The sequence below is a fragment of the Dendropsophus ebraccatus genome, chromosome 9 (assembly GCF_027789765.1).
Source record: "Dendropsophus ebraccatus isolate aDenEbr1 chromosome 9, aDenEbr1.pat, whole genome shotgun sequence".
Lineage (NCBI taxonomy): Eukaryota > Metazoa > Chordata > Amphibia > Anura > Hylidae > Dendropsophus > Dendropsophus ebraccatus.
In genome coordinates this window covers 1,420,158-1,442,523 of record NC_091462.1, presented here as the reverse complement: position 1 = coordinate 1,442,523, position 22,366 = coordinate 1,420,158, and the positions used below count along the sequence as shown (strand labels likewise).

Below are 22,366 nucleotides of genomic sequence, written 5' to 3'. Positions count from 1 at the left end.
TGTTATCCAGTCACAGTATGGCGGTATTGGTGAGGTCTGGTCTGGCAGTGTCATCCAGTCACAGTGTGGCGGCATTGGTCAGGTCTGGTATAGCGGTGTTATCCAGTCACAGTATGGCGGTATTGGTGAGGTCTGGTATGGCAGTGTTATCCAGTCACAGTATGGCGGTATCGGTCAGGTCTGGTATGGCAGTGTCATCCAGTCACAGTATGGCGGTATTGGTGAGGTCTGGTATGGCAGTGTCATCCAGTCACAGTGTGGCGGTATTGGTCAGGTCTGGTGTGGCGGTGTTATCCAGTCACAGTGTGGCGGTATTGGTCAGGTCTGGTATGGCGGTGTTATCCAGTCACAGTATGGCGGTATTGGTGAGGTCTGGTCTGGCAGTGTCATCCAGTCACAGTGTGGCGGCATTGGTCAGGTCTGGTATAGCGGTGTTATCCAGTCACAGTATGGCGGTATTGGTGAGGTCTGGTATGGCAGTGTTATCCAGTCACAGTATGGCGGTATCGGTCAGGTCTGGTATGGCAGTGTCATCCAGTCACAGTATGGCGGTATTGGTGAGGTCTGGTATGGCAGTGTCATCCAGTCACAGTGTGGCGGTATTGGTCAGGTCTGGTGTGGCAGTGTTATCCAGTCACAGTATGGCGGTATTGGTCAGGTCTGGTGTGGCGGTGGTAAATATGACACCTGGAGCTATTACCTACCAATCTACCAATCCTGCGGTGAGGATTCGGTCAGACAATAAGCAGACGATCAATGTGGAAATGTGTTTATATTTAAGCTGTTAAAAACCACAAAAAACGTGATTCAGACAATGTTTCTCCATGTAGAGAAATGTATGTGGCTGAAACCGCGCTCCATCTCTTCCCCAGTATCATGTGCTGTTTGTCATATGCCTATTGGTTACCGCAGAAGGGTCTGGCATCTGCTGCATGTGGTGACGTACAGTAACTGTGGGAACGCGGCCTAAGACTGATCAGATATCAATACGATGATCAGAAACTAGAAAATCCTGATGCTAATTGGTGAGAGAAGATGGAGGGGTCTGCAGGTGTAGTGCTGGGGGGCAGCAGCTGGTAATACGGCCCTGGGTACTGTATATATGGGGGGTCTGCAGGTGTAGTGCTGGGGGGCAGCAGCTGGTAATACGGCCCTGGGTACTGTATATATATGGGGGGTCTGCAGGTGTAGTGCTGGGGGCAGCAGCTGGTAATACGGCCCTGGGTACTGTATATATGGGGGGTCTGCAGGTGTAGTGCAGGGGGCCCTGGGTTCTGTATATATGGGGGGTCTGCAGGTGTAGTGCCGGGGGCAGCAGCTGGTAATACGGCCCTGGGTACTGTATATATGGGGGGTCTGCAGGTGTAGTGCTGGGGGCCCTGGGTACTGTATATATGGGGGGTCTGCAGGTGTAGTGCTGGGGGCCCTGGGTACTGTATATATGGGGGGTCTGCAGGTGTAGTGCTGGGGGCCCTGGGTACTGTATATATAGGGGGTCTGCAGGTGTAGTGCTGGGGGCCCTGGGTACTGTATATATGGGGGGTCTGCAGGTGTAGTGCTGGGGGGCAGCAGCTGGTAATACGGCCCTGGGTACTGTATATATGGGGGGTCTGCAGGTGTAATGCTGGGGGCAGCAGCTGGTAATACGGCCCTGGGTACTGTATATATGGGGGGGTCTGCAGGTGTAGTGCCGGGGGCCCTGGGTACTGTATATATGGGGGGTCTGCAGGTGTAGTGCTGGGGGCCCTGGGTACTGTATATATGGGGGGTCTGCAGGTGTAGTGCTGGGGGCAGCAGCTGGTAATATGGCCCTGGGTACTGTATATATGGGGGGTCTGCAGGTGTAGTGCTGGGGGGCAGCAGCAGGTAATACGGCCCTGGGTACCGTATATATGGGGGGTCTGCAGGTGTAGTGCCGGGGGCCCTGGGTACTGTATATATGGGGGGTCTGCAGGTGTAGTGCCGGGGGGCAGCAGCTGGTAATACGGCCCTGGGTACTGTATATATGGGGGGTCTGCAGGTGTAGTGCCGGGGGCCCTGGGTACTGTATATATGGGGGGTCTGCAGGTGTAGTGCCGGGGGCCCTGGGTACTGTATCTATGGGGGGTCTGCAGGTGTAGTGCCGGGGGCCCTGGGTACTGTATATATAGGGGGTCTGCAGGTGTAGTGCCGGGGGCCCTGGGTACTGTATATATGGGGGGTCTGCAGGTGTAGTGCTGGGGGCTGTAGCTGGTAATACGGCCCTGGTACTGTATATATGGGGGGTCTGCAGGTGTAGTGCTGGGGGCTGTAGCTGGTAATACGGCCCTAGGTACTGTATATATGGGGGGTCTGCAGGTGTAGTGCCGGGGGCAGCAGCTGGTAATATGACCCTGGGTACTGTATATATGGGGGGTCTGCAGGTGTAGTGCTGGGGGCCCTGGGTACTGTATATATGGGAGGTCTGCAGGTGTAGTGCTGGGGGCCCTGGGTACTGTATATATGGGGGGTCTGCAGGTGTAGTGCCGGGGGCCCTGGGTACTGTAGGTGTAGTGTCGGGGGCCCTGGGTACTGTATATATGGGGGTCTGCAGGTGTAGTGCTGGGGGCCCTGGGTACTGTATATATGGGGGGTCTGCAGGTGTAGTGCCGGGGGCAGCAGCTGGTAATATGGCCCTGGGTACTGTATATATGGCGGGTCTGCAGGTGTAGTGCTGGGGGCTGTAGCTGGTAATACGGCCCTGGGTACTGTATATATATGGGGGGTCTGCAGGTGTAGTGCCGGGGGCTTTGGGTACTGTATATATGGGGGGTCTGCAGGTGTAGTGCTGGGGGCCCTGGGTACTGTATATATGGGGGGTCTGCAGGTGTAGTGCTGGGGGCCCTGGGTACTGTATATATGGGGGGTCTGCAGGTGTAGTGCCGGGGGCCCTGGGTACTGTATATATGGGGGGTCTGCAGGTGTAGTGCTGGGGGCCCTGGGTACTGTATATATGGGGGGTCTGCAGGTGTAGTGCTGGGGGCAGCAGCTGGTAATACGGCCCTGGGTACTGTATATATGGGGGGTCTGCAGGTGTAGTGCTGGGGGCCCTGGGTACTGTATATATGGGGGGTCTGCAGGTGTAGTGCCGGGGCAGCAGCAGCTGGTCATACAGCCCTGTCCCTAGCGATTGAGGAGAACCCCCTTAGGGATTGGTGAGCAGCCCTCTAGTGATTAGTGAGGAGCCCCCTAGTGGTTGGTGAGGAGCCCCCTAGTGGTTGGTGAGGAGCCCCCTAGTGGTTGGTGAGAAGACCCCTAGGTATTGGTGAACAGCCCCTTAGTGATTGGTGAGGAGACCCCTAGTGATTGTTTGGGAGATCCTTAGTGATTGCTGAGGAGACCTCCAGTGATTGTTTAGGAGATCCTTATGTGGTGTCCCACTGTGGGTGTTGCTACTATTCACACCCGTTGTAAAAGTCTGTACTTGTTTGTGGTTTTGTTGCAGCTACAGTATTACCAAAGATGACCAATCCCTGTATTGGATAACTAAGGTCTAGAAGCTGCACAGCTGAAGTGTCTTAAAGGTTTATTGTTTGTGTAAGTCCCAGATTCTGTTAACCAGTAGGATTACTCCTTTCTTCTGTCCTATCCTCTCTTTCCTTTCCACTTCTCTATTGCAATCTTTCCACCCAACCACAGCGCATCTTACACGCTGGTTAGGAAGTTAGTCTCTTAGGTGAAAGAGGAGTCTGAGCTGAGCCTTGGTCAAGACAGAACACAGCTTAGTTATCTCTCCACCATGGTCCAGGGCCGCTTTAACCAGAGGGCACATGGTTCCACGTGCACCGGGCCCACTGGTTAAAGGGGCCCCCCCCGAGCAGGCCGGCCTTTGCTATGTGCGACCAATGCGGTCACACAGGGCTCTGGCCACCAGCCTGTCAGGGGGGAGCGCCATGGATGGGTAATCTACTTACCCCTCCATGGCGCCCCCTGCAGGGCCCCCCCGTCCGCCGCTGCCCCCGCCTGCTGCCGCTGCGGCGCTTCAGCGGCAGCGTTACTGACAGAGAGAGAGCCATTGGCTCCCTCCCTGTCAGTCACTCTTGTGGCCGCACTTCCTGCAGTCACAAGAGGCCGCACTCTCCCTCTAGCGCCCGACGTCACTGGAGCGTCGGTGCGAGGGTGAGGGGAGTGCAGCCTCTTGTGACCGCAGGAAGTGCGGCCACAGGAGGGAAGAGAAGAGGAACGCGTGGACCCAGGTGAGTAACAGTGTTTGTTTTTTTCAATGTTATATGGGAGGGGGAGCTATATACTATGGGGGAGCACAGGGGGCTATATACTATTGGGGAGCACAGGGGGCTATATACTAGGGGGAGCACAGGGGGCTATATACTACTGGGGAGCACGGGAGCTATATACTATGGAGGAGCACAGGGGGCTATATACTATGGGGGAGCACAGGGGGCTATATACTATGGGGGAGCACAGGGGAGCTATATACTATGGGGGAGCACAGGGGAGCTATATACTATGGGGGAGCACAGGGGAGCTATATACTATGGGGAGCACAGGGGGCTATATACTATTGGGGAGCACAGGGGAGCTATATACTATGGGGGAGCACAGGGGAGCTATATACTACTGGGGAGCACAGGGGAGCTATATACTATGGGGAGCACAGGGGGCTATATACTATTGGGGAGCACAGGGGAGCTATATACTACTGGGGAGCACAGGGGGCTATATACTACTGGGGAGCACAGGGAGCTATATACTATGGGGGAGCACAGGGGGCTATATACTACTGGGGAGCACAGGGGAGCTATATACTATGGGGGAGCACAGGGGGCTATATACTACTGGGGAGCACAGGGGGCTATATACTATGGGGGAGCACAGGGGGGCTATATACTATGGGGGAGCACAGGGGGCTATATACTGTGGGGGAGCACAGGGGAGCTATATACTATGGGGGAGCACAGGGGGCTATATACTACTGGGGAGCACAGGGGGCTATATACTATGGGGGAGCACAGGGGGGCTATATACTATGGGGGAGCACAGGGGGCTATATACTATGGGGGAGCACAGGGGAGCTATATACTATGGGGGAGCACAGGGGAGCTATATACTATGGGGGAGCACAGGGGAGCTATATACTATGGGGGAGCACAGGGGGCTATATACTACTGGGGAGCACAGGGGGCTATATACTATGGGGGAGCACAGGGGGGCTATATACTATGGGGGAGCACAGGGGGCTATATACTATGGGGGAGCACAGGGGAGCTATATACTATGGGGGAGCACAGGGGAGCTATATACTATGGGGGAGCACAGGGGAGCTATATACTATGGGGAGCACAGGGGGCTATATACTATTGGGGAGCACAGGGGAGCTATATACTATTGGGGAGCACAGGGGAGCTATATACTACTGGGGAGCACAGGGGGCTATATACTACTGGGGAGCACAGGGAGCTATATACTATGGGGGAGCACAGGGGGCTATATACTACTGGGGAGCACAGGGGGGCTATATACTATGGGGGAGCACAGGGGGCTATATACACTATGGGGGAGCACAGGGGAGCTATATACTATGGGGGAGCACAGGGGGCTATATACTACTGGGGAGCACAGGGGGCTATATACTATGGGGGAGCACAGGGGGGCTATATACTACTGGGGAGCACAGGGGAGCTATATACTGTGGGGGAGCACAGGGAGCTATATACTATGGGGGAGCACAGGGGGCTATATACTATGGGGGAGCACAGGGGGCTATATACTACTGGGGAGCACAGGGGGCTATATACTACTGGGGAGCACAGGGAGCTATATACTATGGGGGAGCACAGGGGGCTATATACTACTGGGGAGCACAGGGGGCTATATACTACGGGGGAGCACAGGGGGGCTATATACTATGGGGGAGCACAGGGGAGCTATATACTATGGGGAGCACAGGGGGCTATATACTACTGGGGAGCACAGGGGGCTATATACTACTGGGGAGCACAGGGAGCTATATACTATGGGGGAGCACAGGGGGCTATATACTACTGGGGAGCACAGGGGAGCTATATACTGTGGGGGAGCACAGGGAGCTATATACTATGGGGGAGCACAGGGGGCTATATACTATGGGGAAGCACAGGGGAGCTATATACTATGGGGGAGCACAGGGGAGCTATATACTATGGGGGAGCACAGGGGAGCTATATACTGTGGGGGAGCACAGGGGAGCTATATACTGTGGAGGAGCACAGGGGAGCTATATACTGTGGGGGAGCACAGGGGGCTATATACTACTGGGGAGCACAGGGGAGCTATATACTATGGGGGAGCACAGGGGGCTATATACTATAGGGGAGCACAGGGGGGCTATATACTATGGGGGAGCACAGGGGAGCTATATACTGTGGGGGAGCACAGGGGAGCTATATACTGTGGCGGAGCACAGGGGGCTATATACTACTAGGGAGCACAGGGGAGCTATATACTATGGGGGAGCACAGGGGGCTATATACTACTGGGGAGCACAGGGGAGCTATATACTATCGGGGAGCACAGGGGAGCTATATACTATGGGGGAGCACAGGGGAGCTATATACTATGGGGGAGCACAGGGGAGCTATATACTATGGGGGAGCACAGGGGAGCTATATACTATTGGGGAGCACAGGGGGCTATATACTATTGGGGAGCACAGGGGAGCTATATACTATTGGGGAGCACAGGGGAGCTATATACTATTGGGGAGCACAGGGGGCTATATACTATTGGGGAGCACAGGGGAGCTATATACTATTGGGAAGCACAGGGAGCTATACACTATTGGGGAGCACAGGGGTCTATATACTATGGGGGAGAGCACAGGGGGGCTATATATTATGGAGAGCACAGGGGGGCTATATACTATTGGGGAGAGCACAGGGGGCTATATACTATTGGGGGGGAGCACAGGGGGGCTATATACTATTGGGGGAGAGCACAGGAGGGCTATATACTATTGTGGGAGAGCATAGGGGTCTATATACTATTGGAGAGCACAGGGGGGTTATATACTATTGTGGGAGAGCACAGGGGGGCTATATACTACTGGGGAGAGTGCACAGGGGGGCTGTATACTAATGGGGGAGCGCACAGGAGGGCTGTATATAACTGGAGGAGCACATGAGGGTCTATATACTACAGGGACACCTTAAAACTATGGAGGCACAGAGGGGTGTAACTATGTAGGGGTACGGAGGGGTGTAACTACTGTATAGGGGTACAAGGGACCTAACTACTGTATGTGTTGGAGCCTAAAATATTTGTCTGGCAGATTCTGGAGAGAAGATTCACAGCCAGGAGAAGACTTCAAGGTGGCCCAGGCTGGATGGAGAGAAAAAGAAAAGGTGACAGACTCTGATCGGAGAAGACGCCCCCGGTGAGTCACTGGATGTAACTGCACTCTGTTATAGGGTTGTAGTGTTAGGGGTCATGATGTGGCGGTATTATGTAATGGTATCATTGGTGATATCTTTCTGTTTTGTTTAGTGCAGTTATTATGTAATATGTAATCACTGTATGGTGGTAGGAGTGTTATAAGGTAACTACTGTATGTATTGGGGCTCTTGATACAGTGTGGGGGCAAATTCAGTACATTATACAATGTGGCGAAAGGGAAAGGGGGGCCACTCTTGAGGGCTGTGCACCGGGCCCACCAATGTATTAAAACAGCCCTGCCTGGGTCCTGGCCCTCTGCCAGGTGCCCTCTACAAGTTAGTTCTTAGTCAGTATCCCGCATGGGTAGGACGCGGAACAGAGCTCTCTTACCAACCTCTTTCTTGACAAACAAGAAAAAGAATGCCGTAAACTAGAAAGGGTGGCACATCCAGAATAAACAGACTATATCCAAAAAATTACGTATAAGAAATATAGAAATCTTTATTGATGAATAGAACAACAGGTGCCAAACAAACACATTAAAATCATTTAAAACACACACAACACATAAGGGACTGATGACCACAGACCCAAAGATACCCCGGCATGCACAATCGTAACGACCCCCCCACACAAAAAGGTATTATGGTCCAGGCTTCTAGGTTAAAGGAAAAAGTCAAATATGCAAAGCATGATGTGTGAGCCTATCCCCTAGACTGTACTAGTTAAGAAGTGGCAGAGTGTAAATGGAGCCATATATGGCTGAGGAGTTTGTATCGCCATGAGGAGAGGTCCATGTCCACTAAACCCCACGCGATCAGTCTCAACACGAGACTTTCTCAAGGGTATTTAAGTCATACGAATATCACATATAAATAGCACCCGTAATTAGAAAAATTGCTATCCATACTCACATGCTACTAATTGTGATAGATCCCCCATGAGGTATGGTCTGCTCTGCATTCCTAAACATGGCCGCGGCGTCTCCGGACTCGCACCGCGCATGTGCGAGCTCGAAAAACACTCCCCCTATGACGTCAGCCATGACGTAGGTTCTGCCCAACTTTATTGATACCACTATGGACAACCCGATACACCGCACAGCGGAATGAATCTGCTGACAGTGTAGTGCAGTCGGGGTATCTTTGGGTCTGTGTTCATCAGTCCCTTATGTGTTGTGTGTATTTTAAATGATTTTAATGTGTTTGTTTGGCACCTGTTGTTTTATTCATCAATAAAGATTTCTATATTTCTTATACGTAATTTTTTGGATATAGTCTGTTTATTCTGGATGTGCCACCCTCTTTAGTTTATGGCATTCTTTTTCTTGTTTGTGTTGTATATGCTTCCATGCCATATTGGGTAGAGCACCTTCTGATATTTGAATTAAAAAGGTAGTGCCTTGTCCATAGGGTTTAAGTTAACCTCTTTCTTGAAGCATCAAACCCGCTGTGTGATGCGCTGTTAAGCCCTTCAGGAGAAGACTAGCCAACAGATCACCTCAACCCATGCCGAGTCAATACAGTGCAGGACAGTATCCATAAAAGAGCCAAAGAGCTAGGAACTGATCCAGGTGGAGCAAAGTTACAAAGAAAGTCGATGAACTCCATCTCGCAATGCAGGTGTACTTAGGAACTCTAACTATTCCGCTCATCCCAGGTAACAGGGTCTGGGACCTGTGTCACCTATCAGTACGGTTCAGCCAAAGCTAGTGAACATCAGGTGGTGTGAAGACTATAGGAAAAGGTCAATACACAGGCACAGGTTGTCTTCTTCTTCTACAAGTATTCTTCTCCAACCTCCCGGCAGAGCATATTACTACTTGGGTTGAGACTCTCACGGCACTCTCCTCTCTACTACGCTACCTCAGCACAACCTTATCAGCTCTACTACATCCTACTCCGCACTTATCCCACAGATCTGGTGGTTCTATGTTTGTGTATTTATTGGACCTGTATCAGTACCTGAAGATTCGTTGTATTACCTGCTGCACATTTACAAGTAGTAACCGAGTCACCGTTATCACCCGAGTCTGTGATTATTCATCACCACCTGCACAGTATATACACCGCAACCTTGGGACCTCTCCCCTATCTGTGGGTGGTCGGTCCTACTACTATCCGGGAGGGTCACTACACCGCTCTGACCACCTGCACAGTATATACACCGCAACCTTGGGACATCTCCCTATCTGTGGGTGGTCGGTCCTACTACTATCCGGGAGGGTCACTACACCACTCTTACCGCCTGTGACTACACTATCCCAAGGGACCCTGCAGCAACCCGCCAGGACACCGACCACAGGGGAGAAGCCTTACACTCTAAAAGCAGACATGCCATCACACCTGTGTGCCCACCAGGCCCTGGCATCACGTTATAAAACCCTTAAGGTCCGGCTGTATCTCGGCCATCCACCATAGTAGTGGCTTCACACTTCGATCTAGCAAGTGACAGTCCGTCCCACCGCTATAACATCCTCCGGGGGTCACCACACTTAGTGATTGCTGAGGAGCCGTTAGTGGTTAGTGAGGAGACCCCTAGGGATTGGTGAGGAGATCCCTGGTGACTGGTGAGGAGACCCTTAGTGATTGGTGAGGAGCCCCTAGTAATTGGTGAGGACCCCATAGTGATTGGTAAGAAGTCCCCTGTTGATTGGTGAGGAGACCCCTAGTGATTAGTGAGGATCCCCTTAGTGATTGGTGAGGAGACCCCTAGTGATTGGTGAGGAGACCCCCAGTGACTGGTGAGGAGCCCCCTAGTAATTGGTAAGAAGCCCCCTGATGATTGGTGAGGAGTCCCCTAGTGACTGTTGAGGAGCCTCCTAGTGATTGGTGAGGAGCCCCCTAGTGATTGGTAAGGAGACCCTTAGTGATTGGTGAGGATCCCCTAGTGGTTGTTGAGCAGCCCCCTAATGGTTAGAGAGGGGTCACTGTCTCCTTTGCCTCTTGGCGCTGAGGGTCAGGTTCTCATCTTGCTGATTAGTGATAAGCCTAACAACTTGCAGGGTTGCACAATGGCGTCTGTGTAGTGCGGTTGCACAATGGTCACTGGTGTGGTGCCGCCGTTGTCACACCAAGCAGCTGACTTTATTGTGTAACAGGTAATGAAATCAGAGAAGAATCCCGGAGTCAGCAGACCCTGCTCGGTCCTCTAGAGCTCCATGTGGGTCCACTGTTAGAGCAATTTCGACTGAGACCTCAAAATAGATCTCCCAGGTTACTTTGTCTGTGAGCTTCAAATTGCGAACTTCCCTGGTACGGGGGAAGGGAAGAATGTCTGGCCAGAATGAGTAGGCAGTCATACACCAGTGGTATACAAATGCCTCACTCCATGGTGGAGTGAGTCCACTTTATTTATAGCAAAGCTTGACCAACTCTCTGAGCATGTTCCAACGAGTTGACCAATAACATTGAACATATACATAGATAGGTTAGAAGAAGACAAGGTATGGTAATGCCTAATATGGTAGCCAAGAAATCGTACATAGTAATGGGTTTTAGCTCATGGCATAGTATATCTTTAGCCTAAGACATATGCTGATCCTAGTGAGAAAACTGGTGTCGTGTGCACACTGTAACCAAGACCCCCTCCCCATGCTGTCTTATACCAGATGTATTAGGGAAATTATTGGTTAATCATATATAGATGTTACATAGATAAATTACTCCATCACCACCATAGCTTTGTCATCTGATGAGTCTGTAGTGGAGACCTCCCAGCAGCGCCCCCGCAGGTCAGTCCTCCACAGGAGAAGACCTTCTCTTCAATGTTACATCCTTGCTTGTTTCTTAAGGTTCTCCTAGGAATCGAGGATATGGAACCATCAGAGAAGTCAAGAAGGACGAGGGACCCACATATCTGGATGAGAAGATCGCCATCCCGTCTGCAGGAGGGGTGAGGAAAGTCAAAAAATGCGCCAACGGTTTGTACTTAACGCCACATATTGCACAGGATCGGTAAATATCAGCCGAGGCGTCTGCTCTCCGGATGTACCACATGTCCCATCCATCCTGTCAGGGTGATAATGGCGGCAGCAGCGTCCTCCATCCTGTCAGGGTGATAATGGGGGCAGCAGCGTCCTCCATCCTGTCAAGGTGATAATGGCGGCAGCAGCGTCCTCCATCCTGTCAGGGTGATAATGGCGGCAGCAGCATCCTCCATCCTGTCAGGGTGATAATGGCGGCAGCAGCGTCCTCCATCCTGTCAGGGCGATAATGGCGGCAGCAGCAACGTCCTCCATCTTGTCAGGATGATAATGGCGGCAGCAGCGTCCTCCATCCTGTCAGGGCGATAATGGCGGCAGCAGCGTCCTCCATCCTGTCAGGGTGATAATGGCAGCAGCAGCGTCCTCCATCCTGTCAGGGTGATAATGCCGGCAGCAGCGTCCTCCATCCTGTCAGGGTGATAATGGCGGCGGCAGCGTCCTCCATCCTGTCAGGGTGATAATGGCGGCGGCAGCATCCTCCATCCTGTCAGGGTCATAATAGCGGCAGCAGCAGCGTCCTCCATCCTGTCAGGGCGATAATGGCGGCGGCAGCGTCCTCCATCCTGTCAGGGTGATAATGGCGGCAGCAGCGTCCTCCATCCTGTCAGGGTGATAATGGCGGCAGCAGCGTCCTCCATCCTGTCAGGGTGATAATGGCGGCAGCAGCGTCCTCCATCCTGTCAGGGTGATAATGGCGGCAGCAGCGTCCTCCATCCTGTCAGGGCGACAATGGCGGCAGCAGCGTCCTCCATCCTGTCAGGGCGATAATGGCGGCAGCAGCGTCCTCCATCCTGTCAGGGTGATAATGGCGGCAGCAGCAGCGTCCTCCAGCCTGTCAGGGTCATGATGGCCGCAGCAGTGTCCTCTTCATCTCCCTTTGGCCGCACATAAACTCTCCTCCCTGCCTGTGGCCCCATATAGACCCCACCTCTCCCAGTGGCCCCACAGAGACGTTTCCCGCACTGTCTGACCGCCATCTTCTTTGTGTTCAGTCTGGTTTCAGCTTCCGCAAGCTCTGGGCGTTCACCGGACCTGGTTTCCTCATGAGCATCGCCTACCTGGACCCGGGGAACATCGAGTCTGACCTGCAGTGCGGGGCTATTGCCGGATTTAAGGTGAGAGCCAAAACCTTCAGTCCACATCTCAGTGTAGGGGCAGCCCAGGCGCCTGCTCTCCGGATGTACCACATGTTCCCTTCATCCTGTCAGGGGGATAATGGCGGCAGCAGCGTCCTCCATCCTGTCAGGGTGATAATGGCAGCAGCGTCCTCCATCCTGTCAGGGTGATAATGGCGGCAGCAGCGTCCTCCATCCTGTCAGGGTCATAATAGCGGCAGCAGCGTCCTCCATCCTGTCAGGGCGATAATGGCGGCAGCAGCGTCCTCCATCCTGTCAGGGTGATAATGGCGGCAGCAGCGTCCTCCATCCTGTCAGGGCGATAATGGCAGCAGCAGCGTCCTCCATCCTGTCAGGGTGATAATGGCGGCAGCAGCGTCCTCCATCCTGTCAGGGTGATAATGGCGGCAGCAGCGTCCTCCATCCTGTCAGGGTGATAATGGCAGCAGCAGCGTCCTCCATCCTGTCAGGGTGATAATGGCAGCAGCAGCGTCCTCCATCCTGTCAGGGTGATAATGGCGGCAGCAGCGTCCTCCATCCTGTCACAGTGATAATGGCGGCAGCAGCGTCCTCCATCCTGTCACAATGATAATGGCAGCAGCGTCCTCCATCCTGTCACAGTGATAATGGCGGCAGCAGCGTCCTCCATCCTGTCAGGGTGATAATGGCGGCAGCAGCGTCCTCCATCCTGTCACAGTGATAATGGCGGCAGCAGCGTCCTCCATCCTGTCAGGGTGATAATGGGGGCAGCAGCGTCCTCCATCCTGTCAGGGTGATAATGGCGGCAGCAGCGTCCTCCATCCTGTCACAGTGATAATGGCGGCAGCAGCGTCCTCCATCCTGTCACAATGATAATGGCAGCAGCGTCCTCCATCCTGTCACAGTGATAATGGCGGCAGCAGCGTCCTCCATCCTGTCAGGGTGATAATGGCGGCAGCAGCGTCCTCCATCCTGTCAGGGTGATAATGGCGGCAGCAGCGTCCTCCATCCTGTCAGGGCGATAATGGCGGCGGCAGCGTCCTCCATCCTGTCAGGGTGATAATGGCGGCAGCAGCGTCCTCCATCCTGTCACAGTGATAATGGCGGCAGCAGCGTCCTCCATCCTGTCAGGGCGATAATGGCGGCAGCAGCGTCCTCCATCCTGTCAGGGTGATAATGGGGGCAGCAGCGTCCTCCATCCTGTCAGGGTGATAATGGCGGCAGCAGCGTCCTCCATCCTGTCAGGGTGATATTGGCGGCAGCAGCGTCCTCCATCCTGTCAGGGTGATAATGGCGGCAGCAGCGTCCTCCATCCTGTCAGGGCGATAATGGCGGCAGCAGCGTCCTCCATCCTGTCACAGTGATAATGGCGGCAGCAGCGTCCTCCATCCTGTCAGGGTGATAATGGCGGCAGCAGCAGCGTTCTCCATCCTGTCAGGGTGATAATGGCAGCAGCAGCGTCCTCCATCCTGCCAGGGTGATAATGGCGGCAGCAGCAGTGTCCTCCATCCTGTCACAGTGATAATGGCGGCAGCAGCGTCCTCCATCCTGTCAGGGTGATAATGGCGGCAGCAGCGTTCTCCATCCTGTCAGGGTGATAATGGCAGCAGCGTCCTCCCTCCTGTCAGGGTGATAATGGCGGCAGCAGCAGCGTCCTCCATCCTGCCAGGATGATAATGGCGGCAGCAGCGTCCTCCATCCTGTCAGGGTGATAATAGCGGCAGCAGCAGTGTCCTCCATCCTGTCAGGGTGATAATGGCAGCAGCAGCGTCCTCCATCCTGTCAGGGTGATAATGGCGGCAGCAGCGTCCTCCATCCTGTCAGGGTGATAATGGCGGCAGCAGCGTCCTCCATCCTGTCAGGGTGATAATGGCGGCAGCAGCGTCCTCCATCCTGTCAGGGTGATAATGGCGGCAGCAGCGTCCTCCATCCTGTCAGGGCGATAATGGCGGCAGCAGCGTCCTCCATCCTGTCAGGGCGATAATGGCGGCAGCAGCGTCCTCCATCCTGTCAGGGCGATAATGGCGGCAGCAGCGTCCTCCATCCTGTCAGGGTGATAATGGCGGCAGCAGCGTCCTCCATACTGTCAGGGTGATAATGGCGGCAGCAGCGTCCTCCATCCTGTCAGGGTGATAATGGCGGCAGCAGCGTCCTCCATCCTGTCAGGGTGATAATGGCGGCAGCAGCGTCCTCCATCCTGTCAGGGCGATAATGGCAGCAGCAGCGTCCTCCATCCTGTCAGGGTGATAATGGCGGCAGCAGCGTCCTCCATCCTGTCAGGGGGATAATGGTGCCATTTCTCACTCTGATCCATGTTTTCCAGCTCCTGTGGGTTCTGCTTGGTGCAACCTTCCTTGGTCTTGTGTGTCAGCGGCTTGCCATACGGCTCGGCGTGGTGACCGGAAAAGATTTGGCCCAGGTCTGCCGCTCGTACTACCCAAAGGTGAGTGCCTAGATGACACTGGAATACTGCGGTGCAGACACATAGTTGCCAACAGTTCCTGTTTTGCCAGGACTGTCCCGGATTTGACAGGGCAATCCAGGCAAATTAATGTCCTGGGTATGTCCCGGCAAGCCCCGCCCCTGTGATGTCACGCAGCGCCCCCTGTGACCGCCCCCATGCATAAAAGTACAGACTTATAGATGAAAGCAATGTGCTGTGGCCGTTGTGGCCGGATCCTGTATATTCTCTCTGCAGCAACTAGAGGCCGCTCTCTCCTCCCAGCTCCGGTATATTCTCCCTGCAGCCACTAGAGGCCGCTCTCTCCTCCCAGCTCCTGTATATTCTCCCTGCAGCCACTAGAGGCCGCTCTCTCCTCCCAGCTCCTGTATATTCTCCCACTAGAGGCCGCTCTCTCCTCCCAGCTCCAGTATATTCTCCCTGCAGCCACTAGAGGCCGCTCTCTCCTCCCAGCTCCGGTATATTCTCCCTGCAGCCACTAGAGGCCGCTCTCTCCTCCCAGCTCCAGTATATTCTCTCTGCAGCCACTAGAGGCCGCTCTCTCCTCCCAGCTCCGGTATATTCTCCCTGCAGCCACTAGAGGCCGCTCTCTCCTCCCAGCTCCTGTATATTCTCCCTGCAGCCACTAGAGGCCGCTCTCTCCACCCAGCTCCAGTATATTCTCCCTGCAGCCACTAGAGGCCGCTCTCTCCTCCCAGCTCCGGTATATTCTCCCTGCAGCCACTAGAGGCCGCTCTCTCCTCCCAGCTCCTGTATATTCTCCCTGCAGCCACTAGAGGCCGCTCTCTCCTCCCAGCTCCGGTATATTCTCCCTGCAGCCACTAGAGGCCGCTCTCTCCACCCAGCTCCAGTATATTCTCCCTGCAGCCACTAGAGGCCGCTCTCTCCACCCAGCTCCAGTATATTCTCTCTGCAGCCACTAGAGGCCGCTCTCTCCACCCAGCTCCAGTATATTCTCTCTGCAGCCACTAGAGGCCGCTCTCTCCTCCCAGCTCCGGTATACTCTCTCTGCAGCCACTAGAGGCCGCTCTCTCCTCCCAGCTCCAGTATATTCTCCCTGCAGTTACTAGAGGCCGCTCTCTCCTCCCAGCTCCGGTATATTCTCTCTGCAGCCACTAGAGGCCGCTCTCTCCTCCCAGCTCCGGTATATTCTCTCTGCAGCCACTAGAGGCCGCTCTCTCCTCCCAGCTCCGGTATATTCTCCCTGCAGCCACTAGAGGCCGCTCTCTCCACCCAGCTCCAGTATATTCTCCCTGCAGCCACTAGAGGCCGCTCTCTCCTCCCAGCTCCAGTATATTCTCCCTGCAGCCACTAGAGGCCGCTCTCTCCTCCCAGCTCCTGTATATTCTCCCTGCAGCCACTAGAGGCCGCTCTCTCCTCCCAGCTCCGGTATATTCTCTCTGCAGCCACTAGAGGCCGCTCTCTCCACCCAGCTCCGGTATATTCTCCCTGCAGCCACTAGAGGCCGCTCTCTCCTCCCAGCTCCGGTATATTCTCCCTGCAGCCACTAGAGGCCGCTCTCTCCACCCAGCTCCGGTATATTCTCCCTGCAGCCACTAGAGGCCGCTCTCTCCTCCCAGCTCCGGTATATTCTCCCTGCAGCCACTAGAGGCCGCTCTCTCCTCCCAGCTCCGGTATATTCTCTCTGCAGCCACTAGAGGCCGCTCTCTCCTCCCAGCTCCAGTATATTCTCCCTGCAGCCACTAGAGGCCGCTCTCTCCTCCCAGCTCCAGTATATTCTCCCTGCAGCCACTAGAGGCCGCTCTCTCCTCCCAGCTCCGGTATATTCTCTGTGCAGCCACTAGAGGCCGCTCTCTCCTCCCAGCTCCGGTATATTCTCCCTGCAGCCACTAGAGGCCGCTCTCTCCTCCCAGCTCCGGTATATTCTCCCTGCAGCCACTAGAGGCCGCTCTCTCCTCCCAGCTCCGTATATTCTCCCTGCAGCCACTAGAGGCCGCTCTCTCCTCCCAGCTCCGGTATATTCTCCCTGCAGCCACTAGAGGCCGCTCTCTCCTCCCAGCTCCTGTATATTCTCCCTGCAGCCACTAGAGGCCGCTCTCTCCTCCCAGCTCCAGTATATTCTCTCTGCAGCCACTAGAGGCCGCTCTCTTCCTCCCAGCTCCGGTATATTCTCCCTGCCAGCCACTAGAGGCCGCTCTCTCCCTCCCAGCTCCTGTATATTCTCCCACTAGAGGCCGCTCTCTCCTCCCAGCTCCAGTATATTCTCCCCTGCAGCCACTAGAGGCCGCTCTCGTCCTCCCAGCTTCCTGTATATTCTCCCTGCAGCCACTAGAGGCCGCTCTCCTCCTCCCAGCTCCTGTATATTCTCTCTGCAGCCACTAGAGGCCGCTCTCTCCTCCCAGCTCCAGTATATTCTCTCTGCAGCCACTTGAGGCCGCTCTCTCCTCCCAGCTCCGGTATATTCTCTCTGCAGCCACTAGAGGCCGCTCTCTCCTCCCAGCTCCGGTATATTCTCCCTGCAGCCACTAGAGGCCGCTCTCTCCTCCCAGCTCCTGTATATTCTCCCTGCAGCCACTAGAGGCCGCTCTCTGCTCCCAGCTCCTGTATATTCTCCCTGCAGCCACTAGAGGCCGCTCTCTCCTCCCAGCTCCATATTATTCTCTCTGCAGCCACTAGAGGCCGCTCTCTCCTCCCAGCTCCAGTATATTCTCTCTGCAGCCACTAGAGGCCGCTCTCTCCTCCCAGCTCCAGTATATTCTCTCTGCAGCCACTAGAGGCCGCTCTCTCCTCCCAGCTCCGGTATATTCTCCCTGCAGCCACTAGAGGCCGCTCTCTCCTCCCAGCTCCATATTATTCCTCTCTGCAGCCACTAGAGGCCGCTCTCTCCTCCCAGCTCCAGTATATTCTCTCTGCAGCCACTAGAGGCCGCTCTCCTCCTCCCAGCTCCAGTATATTCTCCCTGCAGCCACTAGAGGCCGCTCTCTCCTCCCAGCTCCTGTATATTCTCCCACTAGAGGCCGCTCTCTCCTCCCAGCTCCGGTATATTCTCCCTGCAGCCACTAGAGGCCGCTCTCTCCTCCCAGCTCCGGTATATTCTCCCTGCAGCCACTAGAGGCCGCTCTCTCCTCCCAGCTCCTGTATATTCTCCCTGCAGCCACTAGAGGCCGCTCTCTCCTCCCAGCTCCTGTATATTCTCTCTGCAGCCACTAGAGGCCGCTCTCTCCTCCCAGCTCCAGTATATTCTCCCTGCAGCCACTAGAGGCCGCTCTCTCCTCCCAGCTCCATATTATTCTCTCTGCAGCCACTAGAGGCCGCTCTCTCCTCCCAGCTCCGGTATATTCTCCCTGCAGCCACTAGAGGCCGCTCTCTCCTCCCAGCTCCGGTATATTCTCCCTGCAGCCACTAGAGGCCGCTCTCTCCTCCCAGCTCCGGTATATTCTCCCTGCAGCCACTAGAGGCCGCTCTCTCCACCCAGCTCCGGTATATTCTCCCTGCAGCCACTAGAGGCCGCTCTCTCCTCCCAGCTCCAGTATATTCCTCTCTGCAGCCACTAGAGGGCCGCTCTCTCCACCCAGCTCCCGGTATATTCTCTCCCTGCAGCCACTAGAGGCCGCTCTCTCCTCCCAGCTCCGGTATATTCTCCCTGCAGCCACTAGAGGCCCGCTCTCCCCTCCCCAGCTCCAGTATATTCTCTCTGCAGCCACTAGAGGCCGCTCTCTCCTCCCAGCTCCATATTATTCTCTCCTGCAGCCACTAGAGGCCGCTCTTCTCCTCCCAGCTCCTGTATATTCTCCCTGCAGCCACTAGAGGCCGCTCTTCTCCTCCCAGCTCCGGTATATTCTCCCTGCAGCCACTAGAGGCCCGCTCTCCTCCCTCCCAGCTCCGGTATATTCTCCTCTGCAGCCACTAGAGGCCGCTCTCTCCTCCCAGCTCCAGTATATTCTCCCTGCAGCCACTAGAGGCCGCTCTCTCCACCCAGCTCCGGTATATTCTCCCTGCAGCCACTAGAGGCCGCTCTCTCCTCCCAGCTCCAGTATATTCTCTCTGCAGCCACTAGAGGCCGCTCTCTCCACCCAGCTCCGGTATATTCTCCCTGCAGCCACTAGAGGCCGCTCTCTCCTCCCAGCTCCGGTATATTCTCCCTGCAGCCACTAGAGGCCGCTCTCCCCTCCCAGCTCCAGTATATTCTCTCTGCAGCCACTAGAGGCCGCTCTCTCCTCCCAGCTCCATATTATTCTCTCTGCAGCCACTAGAGGCCGCTCTCTCCTCCCAGCTCCTGTATATTCTCCCTGCAGCCACTAGAGGCCGCTCTCTCCTCCCAGCTCCTGTATATTCTCCCTGCAGCCACTAGAGGCCGCTCTCTCCTCCCAGCTCCTGTATATTCTCTCTGCAGCCACTAGAGGCCGCTCTCTCCTCCCAGCTCCAGTATATTCTCCCTGCAGCCACTAGAGGCCGCTCTCTCCTCCCAGCTCCGGTATATTCTCCCTGCAGCCACTAGAGGCCGCTCTCTCCTCCCAGCTCCAGTATATTCTCTCTGCAGCCACTAGAGGCCGCTTCTCTCCTCCCAGCTCCAGTTATATTCTCCCTGCAGCCACTAGAGGCCGCTCTCTCCTCCCAGCTCCTGTATATTCTCCCTGCAGCCACTAGAGGCCGCTCTCTCCTCCCAGCTCCGGTATATTCTCCCTGCAGCCACTAGCAGGGCCGCTCTCTCCTCCAGCTCCGGTATAATTCTCCCTGCAGCCACTAGAGGCCGCTCTCTCCTCCCAGCTCCAGTATATTCTCCCTTGCAGCCACTAGAGGCCGCTCTCTCCTCCCAGAGCTCCTAGTAATTCTCTCCCTGCAGCCACTAGGAAGGCCGCTCTCTCCTCCCAGCTCCTGTTATATTCTCCCTGCAGCCACTAGAGGCCGCTCTCTCCTACCCAGCTCCCTGTATATTCTCTCTGCAGCCACTAGAGGCCGCTCTCTCCTCCCAGCTCCGTATATTCTCCTGCAGCCACTAGAGGCCGCTCTCTCCTCCCAGCTCCAGTATATTCTCCCTGCAGCCACTAGAGGCCGCTCTCTCCTCCCAGCTCCAGTATATTCTCCCTGCAGCCACTAGAGGCCGCTCTCTCCACCCAGCTCCAGTATATTCTCCCTGCAGCCACTAGAGGCCGCTCTCTCCTCCCAGCTCCGGTATATTCTCCCTGCAGCCACTAGAGGCCGCTCTCTCCTCCCAGCTCCGGTATATTCTCCCTGCAGCCACTAGAGGCCGCTCTCTCCTCCCAGCTCCGGTATATTCTCCCTGCAGCCACTAGAGGCCGCTCTCTCCTCCCAGCTCCTGTATATTCTCCCACTAGAGGCCGCTCTCTCCTCCCAGCTCCTGTATATTCTCCCTGCAGCCACTAGAGGCCGCTCTCTCCACCCAGCTCCAGTATATTCTCCCTGCAGCCACTAGAGGCCGCTCTCTCCTCCCAGCTCCGGTATATTCTCTGTGCAGCCACTAGAGGCCGCTCTCTCCTCCCAGCTCCTGTATATTCTCCCACTAGAGGCCGCTCTCTCCTCCCAGCTCCAGTATATTCTCCCTGCAGCCACTAGAGGCCGCTCTCTCCTCCCAGCTCCGGTATATTCTCCCTGCAGCCACTAGAGGCCGCTCTCTCCTCCCAGCTCCGGTATATTCTCCTCTGCAGCCACTAGAGGCCGCTCTCTCCTCCAGCTCCGGTATATTCTCCCTGCAGCCACTAGAGGCCGCTCTCCTCCTCCCAGCTCCGGTATATTCTCCCTGCAGCCACTAGAGGCCGCTCTCTCCTCCCAGCTCCAGTATATTCTCCCTGCAGCCACTAGAGGCCGCTCTCTCCTCCCAGCTCCAGTATATTCTCTCTGCAAGCCACTAGAGGCCGCTCTCTCCTCCCAGCTCCGGTATATTCCTTCCCTGCAGAGCCACTAGAGGCCGCTCTCTCCTCCCAGCTCCAGGTATATTCTCTCTGCAGCCACTAGAGGCCGCTCTCTCCTCCCAGCTCCGGTATATTCCTCCCTGCAGCCACTAGAGGCCGCTCTCTCCTCCCAGCTCCAGTATATTCTCCTCTGCAGCCACTAGAGGCCGCTCTCTCCTCCCAGCTCCAGTATATTCTCCCTGCAGCCACTAGAGGCCGCTACTCCTCCTCCCAGCTCCTGTATATTCTCCCTGCAGCCACTAGAGGCCGCTCTCTCCTCCCAGCTCCATGTATATTCCTCCTGCAGCCACTAGAGGCCGCTCTCTCCTCCCAGCTCCTGTATATTCTCCCTGCAGCCACTAGAGGCCGCTCTCTCCTCCCAGCTCCAGGTATATTCTCTCCTGCAGCCACTAGAGGCCGCTCTCCTCCTCCCAGCTCCGGTATATTCTCCCTGCAGCCACTAGAGGCCGCTCTCTCCTCCCAGCTCCGGTATATTCTCCCTGCAGCCACTAGAAGGCCGCTCTCTCCTCCCAGCTCCGTATATTCTCCTCTGCAGCCACTAGAGGCCGCTCTCTACCTCCTCCCAGCTCCAGTATATTCTCTCTGCAGCCACTAGAGGCCGCTCTCTCCTCCCAGCTCCGGTATATTCTCCCTGCAGCCACTAGAGGCCGCTCTCTCCTCCCAGCTCCTGTATATTCTCCCACTAGAGGCCGCTCTCTCCTCCCAGCTCCAGTATATTCTCCCTGCAGCCACTAGAGGCCGCTCTCTCCTCCCAGCTCCTGTATATTCTCCCTGCAGCCACTAGAGGCCGCTCTCTCCTCCCAGCTCCTGTATATTCTCTCTGCAGCCACTAGAGGCCGCTCTCTCCTCCCAGCTCCAGTATATTCTCTCTGCAGCCACTTGAGGCCGCTCTCTCCTCCCAGCTCCGGTATATTCTCTCTGCAGCCACTAGAGGCCGCTCTCTCCTCCCAGCTCCGGTATATTCTCCCTGCAGCCACTAGAGGCCGCTCTCTCCTCCCAGCTCCATATTATTCTCTCTGCAGCCACTAGAGGCCGCTCTCTCCTCCCAGCTCCAGTATATTCTCTCTGCAGCCACTAGAGGCCGCTCTCTCCTCCCAGCTCCAGTATATTCTCTCTGCAGCCACTAGAGGCCGCTCTCTCCTCCCAGCTCCGGTATATTCTCCCTGCAGCCACTAGAGGCCGCTCTCTCCTCCCAGCTCCATATTATTCTCTCTGCAGCCACTAGAGGCCGCTCTCTCCTCCCAGCTCCAGTATATTCTCTCTGCAGCCACTAGAGGCCGCTCTCTCCTCCCAGCTCCAGTATATTCTCCCTGCAGCCACTAGAGGCCGCTCTCTCCTCCCAGCTCCTGTATATTCTCCCACTAGAGGCCGCTCTCTCCTCCCAGCTCCGGTATATTCTCCCTGCAGCCACTAGAGGCCGCTCTCTCCTCCCAGCTCCGGTATATTCTCCCTGCAGCCACTAGAGGCCGCTCTCTCCTCCCAGCTCCGGTATATTCTCCCTGCAGCCACTAGAGGCCGCTCTCTCCACCCAGCTCCGGTATATTCT

The 22,366-nt window shown here is 55.5% G+C and overlaps 1 protein-coding gene across 1 annotated transcript in view; it reads left to right on the top strand.

Moving 5' to 3' along the window:
• SLC11A1 (solute carrier family 11 member 1) overlaps positions 1 to 22,366 on the top strand; it is a 161,746-nt gene that overhangs the window by 3,844 nt on the left and 135,536 nt on the right. Inside the window, exons 2-4 of the mRNA XM_069984794.1 lie at positions 11,183 to 11,283; positions 12,367 to 12,489; positions 14,792 to 14,911. Coding sequence (XP_069840895.1) covers positions 11,183 to 11,283; positions 12,367 to 12,489; positions 14,792 to 14,911 — 344 coding nt within the window. The remainder of the gene's footprint in view (positions 1 to 11,182; positions 11,284 to 12,366; positions 12,490 to 14,791; positions 14,912 to 22,366) is intronic.